We start from the raw sequence: 10834 nt of genomic DNA on the forward strand, positions 1-10834 counted from the left end.
TGATACATCTCCCCAGTCTCATGCCTCTAACTGACACTAACCAAGTGGATGCAAGAAAAAATATCCGTCATTTTCCAGAATTTGAGTATCACTATTTGGGAACATTTTGTAGCAATTTAAAAGTTGCCTTTATGTCATGAAGAATTTTAGAATTCTATCTTTAAGCCTGAACTGTTGCTAAACATTTAATCGAAAAATACAATATGCAATGCTTAGCCTTGAAGGATAAAAAATGACATTTCCTCTTAAAATTACGTACACTTAATCCTAGAAATATCCTCATTTTTTTATTATGATCCTTCCACTGGTATTCTGATATATCAGTGCCATCTGCTGGGAAGTTAATATACCATTAGGTTCCAAATCCCAAAACATATGTCTTTTGGGGGGCTGTAGGGGATAAATGTACTCTTTATTTAAGAAAAAAAAGCCTTATTTTTAAATACACAGCTGCTTAACTTCTACATCATCATCAATATAAACCCCAATTAATTACAAAGCACTAAAATAAAGTCTGAAACACAATTTTTAAAACACACTAAACATTTCTATTGATACATCTCTTGGTTTCTAGAATATTCTTATGTGGTTCTGTTCTACTTTTGTATGAAGCTCAAGTCTCAGCATGAGCTGACTCTTTTCCAAAGATCCATGAAATTTGTATGTAAGAGGAAAGTGAAATATATATGTTTATATATAATATATATTGCATGTATTTAAATAAAATATATACATATTTTTCAGTACATGACAAAGTTTCAGGTGTGAAGTGAGTAGACAGGTATAAGATTAGATCTTTCTGGAGTTCCTTCGCCAACTCTAAAAAGCAAGTGTAATAGACACATATAAACAACACGTCACAATTGTTAAATTTTCTGATAAAAATTGCAACAGATGTTCTAAATGATAATATAGAAACATAAAAGATTGCTTAACTGAGTTTAATAACATGACATAAAACCCCTACACTTGATAGAATCATTATGCAAAATACATAGATGAATACTGTCTTCTTTCAAAAATATAAAATAAATAAGCAAGACATGTGAAAATAGGCAAGTTTCCATTAAATAAATGAAATCTTTTTTAAAAAAGAAAGTTTTGCTTTCCATATCGTTTGAAAAAGGAAAATTATCATTTAAACAATATTCAAGTTTATTAAACAAATTTTAAAGGTAATATAAAATGTTTAGCTTTCATCAGCTTCAAGGTTTATGTTGCTCCCAAATTTTGCATATAACTGAACTTTCAAATCTGCTAACACCCGTTGAATGGATTCCACTCTGGATTCTAAGGCATCAATTTCTTCTTGCAAATTTTTCTGGAAAAAAAAATGTTTAAGTTAATTCTCTTCAATTGGATGATTTCTAGCACCTGTGGCTGAAAAAAATATTTGGAACGCTTTTAGGTCAGAACTTTCTAAACTTCAACAGGCAGCTACATATATAAGACTGATCATTAGATCTCAACCAAAAGTCTGAAAATGGGCATTTTTAATTCAGGACCTATATTTGCTCATAAGATAAATCAGCTTGTTTTTTCAGTTTTGGCTGATTTCAAAAACATAAGAGATTGAAAAAAATTAACTTCTAAATGACCATATCTGAATAAACAAAGACCCTACAGAAACACGCCGGCCACTTCTGCTAAACAGCGCGTCACAGGCATGGCTTCTGCCAGAGCCTCTCCAACCGCCCATAAGGTGACTATGAAACTAGAGGGAAAACTCATGCTCCCACCAATAACTAAGAATAACAGTTCATAGTCAGAACCTGGCAGACATTTTCTGCGCCTTTCCATCCAGATTATGTACTCCATGCGGGCAGGGGCCAGGGTGTTCTGTTGTCCCGGTACCCAGGAAGTGACAGAAACCGATTCAGAGTTTACACTCCATAAACTCTTCTACAATGAATGAACGAATTGCAAAATACAGGTTCAATATATGTGTGTGGCAGGGGCGGGGGTGGGGCTGGGGTGGAGGGAGGAATGTTCACAATAGTGACAAAAACTTCTCTTGAAATATTTGCAAGAGTACTTTAGGACGGCTACACAGAAACCCAGAATTACAGTTTCCCTATGAAAGAGGTTTCAGCATAACAGGAGACGCCATGTTTCGACACGGAAAGACTCAGGAGTGTTAGTTCTACCTGAGGTGTATTAAATGTGCATTTAAGTCATGAAAAACTGTGCTTTTATGACATTTAAAGCAGGAAGACAAACATTTTAAATAATATTCAAGCTAATTAGGCAACTTTCAAGAGAATTAGAAAATATTTAACTGCCGTCAGCTTCTCATACACAACATGACTGCCCTCTCAGGCATAGCTGGAGGACCCATGAACTGGAAACGAATTTGCTAAGTCTCAAATGCCTCAAACACGTCAATGAACTTACACTCTGACCCAGTAATTACACTTCACTGATTATTTCCTTAAAGGATTTCCTAAATGTGAGCAAGGATTAAAGTATAAAAATGCTCACTAGAGAATCACTTCAGGAAAATACTGGAAACATTAGGAGGATAGTGAGCTGAGTCAATGTCCACCAACATGGCATTAAAGTCATCAAACATGGTGTGCTTAACGTACGTGTTCCTGGCCCAGAGCAGGCTCCCAGGGAGTATCTGCTGGATAAAGAAACATTAACGGGAGGAGAAAACACTCCCGGGATGTTAACTGACCAAAATGTGAAGCAAAAGAAAGAGAACATTAAGGGAAAGGCATGGAGATGCTCATCATGGACGACCACCTCTGCGTAATGAGTGGGATTACGGGTGGTTTTTCTGTTGCTTTGTAATATCCTGTACTTCCTAAACACATTTAATTCAGAGCGCAGGCTTGGGAATCGCAAGATCATTCCCTGTGTCACTTTGAATAAGCACCAAAAGCTCTCTAAGCCTCTATTCTTCAACTCTAACTGGAACTAATGGTACCTGTCTCACAGAGTCCTTGTTAGGATGAAACAAACTCACACTTGCAAAGCATTCGGAGCACATGGGGAGCACTATGAGACCCAGGAAATATCAGCCAGCGTCCATTATTTTCCCTACTCCTACATCCTACCTAATAAAGAGGGAATATGCTAATTGACCCTCACACTGTCGCAAAGATGGCGGCACCCACAGCCAATAAGGAGGGACTATGCTAATTGACTGCCCTGCCCTCAAAGACGGCGGCACCCACGGCCAATAAGGAGGGACTATGCTAACTGCCCCACCCTCAAAGATGGCGGCACCCACAGCCAATAAGGAGGGACTATGCTAACTGACTGCCCTGCCCTCAAAGATGGCGGCACCCACAGCCAATAAGGAGGGACTATGCTAACTGCCCCACCCTCAAAGATGGCGGCACCCACAGCCAATAAGGAGGGACTATGCTAACTGACTGCCCTGCCCTCAAAGATGGCGGCACCCACAGCCAATAAGGAGGGACTATGCTAATTGACTGCCCTGCCCTCAAAGATGGTGGCGCCCACAGCCACAAGATGGTGGCGCCCAGTCTCCTCAGCCTCGCCTGGGCAGCAGGTGCATGGCCTGCCTCCAGAGTCCCCCAGTCCCCTCCGTCCCCCAGCCACCAAGGGCCGGCCCGAGGCGCAGGCAAGCCTCAGATGGCGGCTGAGGCTCAAGTAACCAGGGCTAGCCGAGGCTTACACTGCCGGCAATGGCAGCAGCCGAGGTGTGATGGGGGCATCGCCTTCCCCTGATTGCCGGGTTGCATCCCACCCCTGAGGGCTCTCAGACTGTGAGAGGGGGCAGGCTGGGCTGAGGGACCCCCCAGTCCAGTGCATGAATTTTCATGCACCGGGCCTCTAGTATTCTTTATAAGGATACAAATCACAATTTAAGAGTCAGACTTCATGACCCAGGGAAAGACTTCAATATACCTTTGCTTCTTCTAACATTTCTTGTGTTTCTTCTTGAGAATGGCTAATGAAAACATCACCAATTTGATAAGGTATCATTAAGCAGTCTTCATCTGCGAGCATGATGTCCTCGCAAGCATCTTCTAAATTTTGGAGTTGTTTCTGCAAATGCAAAAGGGAACAGCAATGAAAAATGTATTCAAAATTCCCCGATAGAGGCTAGCAGCCCATTTTAATTTGGGGACACCAACTCTCGGAGGGACCTTCACAAAGGTATTCCCACACTAAAACAAGACTTCCTTATATTCTAGAAGGCGTCACAAGGAAGCACTTAAGAGCTCACTAACACGCTGATCTCTAGATACTTCCAGATTGCTACAAGCATGCTGCGGTGGACAGCGGGGATCTGTGGCCACTCAAAATATCTACCTTAACGGTTTCTCACTGTGAGCTCTGCCTTCCTGTGGGAGAAGTAAAGCAAAGGCAATAACAAATCTACACTTCTCAGCCGTGCCTGGTGATAGGAAGGAAGCAAAGAACTTGAATTCCACCCATCTACTGCACTTGAACTGGACTTCAATGCAGGAGTTGCATGAGCAGCGGCTGGGCACAAGGCCTCCAATTTCAGGGGCAGCTGGGCGGCAGCGCAGTGTCCTAGGTCTGAGGAGCAGGCAGCTGGCCGTGGACAGCAGCAGTTCCATCCCAGCCAAGTGCTCTGAGACATGGTTCTGGGACCTGCTCCTGGAACCTCAGCCTCGAGTCCCACCTCTCAACAATCTGTAAGTTTCTCACATCCCTTAAACCAGGTTTTTCTTCTTAAACTAGAGTAGAGTATGTCATCTGCGACAGAGTCCAGAGAGATATAAGCACAAGTTACTGAATTCAGTTTTTAAGAGCTAGTGCATAAAGAACTTTTGTTTTTCTTAAATAAGATACATATCTCCAGTACCTTTTTTACATCTATTTCTTCCTTCAGCTCTGTGATTCTACTCGTATTCCGTGCAAATTTGTTTATCTTTTGTTGATCTTCAAAAGTAACATTGACGTCTTCTGCAGCCTGAAAAAAGTTAAATGCCAGACTCTCCTTAGTTTGCCCTCACTTGGTTATAAAGGAGGAAAGACAAAGGCGTACCTGGTTTCAATAAGGACCCCAATAACCTGGCTCAGTGGCCACACCCTACCCCTCACCTGGCCTCTCATGACCAAAGGCATAAGGTCCGTACACTCTGATTTCTCCAGAGGGCGAAGCTCCCTGTTGTCTCACCAATATGGAGCTCAGTGGTCAGAACAGGAAGGCAGATCCTGAAAGTTGGCCCTCCCATCCCAGGCTCTCATTCACACACACCAGGCCCATCATCAGACCCAGAGGACATCTTGAAAATGTCCTTTACATCCCCATACATATAGCTTTGAATAGCCAACATATTTTCATGAACATGGACGCTGGTAAACACTGGCCTGCAGCACAGAAACCAAAGGCAAGTCCTCATGCAGATAAACCTAGCGTTCAAGTCATTTTGCTTCACGGTAACTCCAATTCCCCAAGCGAATAGGGCACAGAGAATTCAGAGTCCTGCTCTCCCGCAGAGTTCAAGTACTGAGCCCCGAACCTGACTATGTCCTTTCAGGTGCACAGTCACCGTGAAGCACCAGGACCGGGCTTCCCACACACACAGCTGGGGCTCAGGGCAGGGCTTCCGAACGTGAACCTGAATCAAGCTCATCAGTCACATGCACACCGTTTCTGAAAAGTTGTAGAGAACTGGGCCCCTGCTTCCCATCTGTCCAGAACAGGCGCTTCCTTTTGGAGCCCCCCCCCCCCCCCGCCCCGCCCACAGCAGCCCTGCGCACACGTGGCCCTGGAGTGCACTTATTCACGGTGGTTTTCTCACTGGGGTTGGGGCTAAAGCTGGCACTGGAGGCACAGGGGCCTGGGTAAGCCGCATGCCACCCAGCGAGTGCTGTGTGCAGAAAGGGAGAAGCCGCCCCTGCCCTAACAGCCGTGGCTTCCGTTTTCATCTCACTGATCTAGAACACAGCCACATTGCCTGCCGATTCATTTTGGCAGGGAGGGCTTAATTCTTAATTGGGGGCCCGTGGGCATTGAGGGATCCATTCACCCCCTGAAACTATGCAAAATGGCATGTGTAGGATGTGCACTGATCTGGAGGGGTCTTCATAGCTCTCATCAAGATTCTTAAATGAAATGCCCTACCCCTACCCACAAGGTAGGGAATCCTGCTTTAACACAAGCCAGATGTAGTTACTACCGCTCACGAAGCCATAAGAATTCCTGGAGGAAGGAGTTGTTTTGTAGTATTTGAGGCAGCAGAGTGGTGGGAACAAGAGTGGATTCACACCCGCGAGCAGGAACCATGGCAAATGTCCCAATTCCCTGCAGCCAGCTGCGGTTTGCCATCCTTCAAGTGAAACAGGGGAGCTATGCCCACCTCAGAGGTGACAGCATGGGCACCTAGCAGAGGGCCTGCGGTGGAGTCACCTTCCACTAAGTGCCACCTGTGCTTTACTTCCTGAAAGTTCACCAAAAATCACCACAAAGGAAGAACACGCCCAGAAGATGCAAGGTGAAAACCAAAATCCCCTGCAGCCGAATGTCCCTTTTCTTGAGAATCAGTATCCCGGGGGGTTCTGGGAGGAAACAGAACCAGTCAGTCAGCCTCCCGCTGGGCTTGGGTGTTACCAGCAGGTCTCTCACTGCTCTAACCACCTGGGAGAAGGAAATGATGGCCCCTGTCAGTCTGCTTCTATTTTCGTCTTTTAAAGGTATCTACCAAGTCTCTGATACACAACTATGCTCTGCATTTTTAGTCACCTTCCGGGCATACATTCACTTAACCATTGCTTGGTGTCTCCTCCGGCCAGGCACAGTGGAAGGGGAGGCGCAGTCGTGCCCTGGTGCACACTGAGCTTCCGTCCGGTGGAGGAGACAGCAAAGGCCAAACACAAGGTTTTCTGCTGGAAGTTACACATGTGATGGCGACGGGGGTGAAAGTTGGGGGGATGTAGGGAGTGAAGGGGCTTCTTTGAACAGGAAGGTCAAGACGGCTTCCTGCGGAGGGAGGTGCACAGGTGTGCGACTGGAGCCCCGGCGTGGCCACTAGTGGTCTTAGAACGCAGAGCCGGAGAGGAGGGGACGGCATCTTCTCAGGGAACATCTCCCCGGGTGGGCCAGGGCCCCGGGAGGCAGCGCGCTACAACCCAGGGGCTGCCGGCTGAAACCTGCGCAAGGGGCTCCCCGGTGGCACCCACCCTGGTCAGCCTAGGGGTTCCTCCAGGGGCAGGGGGGAAGTCTGTGTAGCCGGCCTCCCAGGACTGTTCCCAGCTACGGGGACAACAGGAGGCGGTCGCACCCACCAGCAGGCTCACTACGATGAAGAAGCAAAGCCTCCATGTTTTGGCCACACCTACCTTTTCCTACCCTCCGGGTTCAAGCTCTCCGCCCAATCCCTGGCCATTGGGACCCTCCTTCTATTCCAGGCACGGGGTCTGGAGGAGAAACTCCCTCCCTGGGATGCCTGCCCCCTCCCCTCCTTCCTAATCCAGCGGCCCACACCGCGGATCACACACAGCCTCGCTCCCCACGGGCCTCTCCAGTTCTCATCAGGGCTGGACACTCCTGTGTGACCCCTGGACGCACGGCCGTCCCTCCCGGAGCTTGAGGTCTACAAGGCCAGGAGGCCGGAGGAATTTAAACCACCTGTCATCTCCATCCCATACAACCGAGACTGTGCCACGCGACACGCTCAGAAAGCTTGCTGAATGAAAGAAAGGAAAAAATACTGGTGACCAAAAATTTGGCAAAATCCGGGATTCCAATCCTTCTCCTCCCAGTTCCGCCACATTGACTCCTCTCTTCACTTCCGCTTCCACACCTGCCAAGTGGGGTGAACCCCAACTAGCCTCTCCCACGGTGTCAAGGCCACACCTAACACCCGGCCCATTAAATACAAACCAGAGGTGAAGAGGCCCGCACAGAGCCCGGCTTGCAGGAGGACCGCCTGAGCCACTTGGTGCTCAGTAAGAAGGTAATGGAGGGGAACTCATCCTGGGTGGCCCGGGGTCCCCAGGCTGGCACCACACCCCTCCATCCCGGCTGGCCACCACCCTCCTCACAGGGCGGAGAGAGAGGGCAGCCAGATCTCTCGGGGCCTCGCCAGGGAAGGAGAGCCAGTCCCCCGGGCCAGGGCCTGGCCTCGGGCACCACGGGGCTCAACACCCGGCCTGCGGCCACGAGGCCTGTGTTTACTTCCACCCCAGCTTTGCCTCTGCGCTCGGTGCCTCCCCGGTAAAATCGGGATAAAGACAGGATCTGCCCGAAGGAAGTGAGGGGACGTCACGTGTGCGGGGCCCCGGACCGCGAAGCCTCCACCACCTGCAGCTGCTATTACCTCCTCGGCCCGCCCCCCCATTTTATTTTTCTTCTATCTTTAGGCATCTGGGGAGACTTACTGGATTGTAGACCCTAAAGAGGAGTTCAGTTTGATTTGGGAAAATAAAAAAGAAGTAAACAAGTAAACGCTGCGCTGGAACCCAGCTCTGAGCTCCCGAGCTGAGTCACCGGCAGGCCCCTAAGGGCTCGGGCTCCGCTCCCCACCTGTAAGTGGGGGACCTGCCCTTGCGAGGGTGCGGGGAGCGTCGGGAGGGTGACCGCCGGGGCATCGGGGCGGGGGCGGCGGGGCCCGGGCTCGGGGCCGGACCTCCCAGGGCGCGGGGTCCGCTCTGCTCCCCGCAGCGGCGCAACCTGGGGCAGGTGACTCCCCGACCTGGGCCGCAGCCTCCTCACCTGCAAAGGGCGGTACAGGCACTGCCGACCCGCGTGAACGGTGTGGGTTACACGTGATAACCCGGCAAAGCGCCCGGCGTCATGGCCAGTGGACCTTGGGCTTCCCACGCCCCGCGACACGCCAGGGCCGCCGGACCCCCGAGCTCGGGGCGCCGGGTGCGGGCAGGCCTCGCCGCGGGGCCGCCCTCAGGTTCGGGCGCTCGGCCCCGGGCCCCACGCCGGCCTCGGGGATGAGCACCCCAGAGATGCCCGCCCGGCCCCTCGGCGGCCCAGCGCCCGCCGCCCGAGCATCCGCCCGCGAGCGCCCCACTCACCGCCTTCTTCATGGTGGCCGCCATCTTGGGACTGGACCACGGCGCGCGGAGGGGAGGGCTGAGCCCGCGCGTTCCTTCCCGGCCCCCGCTCACTCCCTGTTAGCCCAAAACTCCCGCAAAATACACCACCGTCTCCACATTCCCTCCTATTGGATCTTCGACCGAAGATGTCGAACACCTAGAACCCAGGGAGGAAATGGAATCTGGAAGGACTTGGTACGTGCCAATTAAAGGGGCGGGCACCGCCCTGTGAGCCGACAGAAACTGGGGGGTGTGGCGAACGGCTGCAGCTCCAGCGGCGGCCAGCAGGGAGCGCACAGCGCAGAGGGGCGGGGCCGGGCCGGGCCGGGGTCTGGAGGGGGTGGCAGGGAAATTCTTTTTCATCAATCCCACAAATGTACAGAGAAACTGACCTACTTTCCAAAGGCTAATAACGAATGGCCTTGGCCATGGTACGTGATGTCGATGTGCCCTGGCAATTCAGACGGTGTAAAGGAGGAAGCACTCCTATTAACTAACATGTTCAACAACGTTATTGAGCGGTTACAGTACACGCTGACACGGTGCCTTCCAATTCCTTGTTGGGCTCAGAATCCCCGTTTGGACCAGCAAAAGAGAGAAGCCTGGGGTACAAATGAAAACAACTGGAGAAAGGAAGCTCACCAACAACCACTGGGAAATACTATCCCCGCGAGGGGTGGGCGTGGGAATTGCCACAGGGAAGGTGGTTTAACACATTCCCTTACACCAGGCTGGGCACTGGCCTCCCACTGCCTGGATCCTAGATGTGAAAATTATATTAAACTCGACAATATCAAAACAATACTTTGTTTAGCTTGAGCTTGTAAAATCAGAGTCCTGGTGACCTTGAGCCTACGTCCCGGGGTGGGGAGGGTGCGGGTGGGAGAGTGTCCAGAGACTGGAGCAGAGGGCAGTGGAACTACAGAAAAGGGAAAAAATAGACAAAATTCCTTGTCCTCATGCAGCTTGCATTCTAGTGATGGGAGACATACCATGGTCAAAACACCGAAGTGAATTGTACAGTATGTTAGATGGTGAGTGTTATCAATATGCTGTTAGTAGTTATAACAAGAACACATACAGTAGCAATAAAAGACGGTCATTACCAGCGTGAAAACTCTGTGAGGAAGATGCAAGGAATCAAATAGTATGTTGATGGAAAAACTGAGCAGAACAAAAACTCTATCTGAATTGACACGGAGGCTACAAAATTATCCAGACATGCCCCAGCTTAATTTAGACTCTGTCACAAAGCGAGAATGAACTGCGTGGTTTCATAGCCCTACCAGCATGAGTTCCCCCCCAAACCGGCAACCTCTGTGCCAGATGCCAGGTCCCAAGACTGCAGGGGCGCCTGCAGGGGGCGCCCAAGGACCGTGGGAGTGTCCCCAGACAGACCCCAGCCTGAGGCCACCTGGGAAAATATTCCACCAAGATATCAACACAATGATGATTTTCTGAATTATTTTTTAAAATCTGTTTTAAAAACGTAGACTAAATATATTTTACATGGACATTTAAAATCTCTGACTTAAAGGAGAAACCAGTTTCACTTGCTACAGGAACAGATCTCAAGGGGGTTAAATAAATCTCCAATCCCTGCCAGACAAATTTGTGTTTCAGCTGAGATTTGATCAGAGTGGAAGGTAACAGGTAATGGGGTGGGGGTGGAAGAGGGGAAGCCCCACCCCCACCCCCCACCCCAGAGTGAGTGTGTCCCAGAGACTGGAGCAGAGGGCACCTCCCACTTGCTCCACCCCAGTCGCAGCCCCAGAGGGAGGGAAGGAAGTGTGGAGGGAACCTTTAGTATCAAATAAAGATAGATGACCATGGT

At 49.8% G+C, this 10834-nt stretch overlaps 1 protein-coding gene across 3 annotated transcripts; it reads right to left on the bottom strand.

The window, feature by feature from the left end:
• Window positions 1-925: 925 nt before the first annotated feature.
• On the bottom strand, window positions 926-9169 carry PFDN4 (prefoldin subunit 4). 3 transcript variants are annotated; one of them, XM_079784021.1, is made up of 4 exons: window positions 8980-9169; window positions 4811-4918; window positions 3883-4023; window positions 926-1321 (listed from the first exon to the last, which is right to left on the bottom strand). In XM_079784021.1, the coding sequence occupies exons 1-4, from the start codon at window positions 9001-9003 to the stop codon at window positions 1190-1192; spliced, it is 405 nt and encodes a 134-aa protein (XP_079640147.1). In that variant the 5' UTR covers window positions 9004-9169; the 3' UTR covers window positions 926-1189. The 3 variants fall into 3 exon arrangements, with proteins under 3 accessions (XP_079640147.1, XP_079640149.1, XP_079640148.1); XM_079784023.1 differs by lacking the exon at window positions 8980-9169 and adding an exon at window positions 8666-8973; XM_079784022.1 differs by lacking the exon at window positions 8980-9169 and adding an exon at window positions 5050-5682.
• Window positions 9170-10834: the final 1665 nt, after the last annotated feature.

The sequence above is a fragment of the Cnephaeus nilssonii genome, assembly GCF_951640355.1.
Source record: "Cnephaeus nilssonii genome assembly, chromosome: 11".
Classification (NCBI taxonomy): Eukaryota; Metazoa; Chordata; class Mammalia; order Chiroptera; family Vespertilionidae; genus Cnephaeus; species Cnephaeus nilssonii.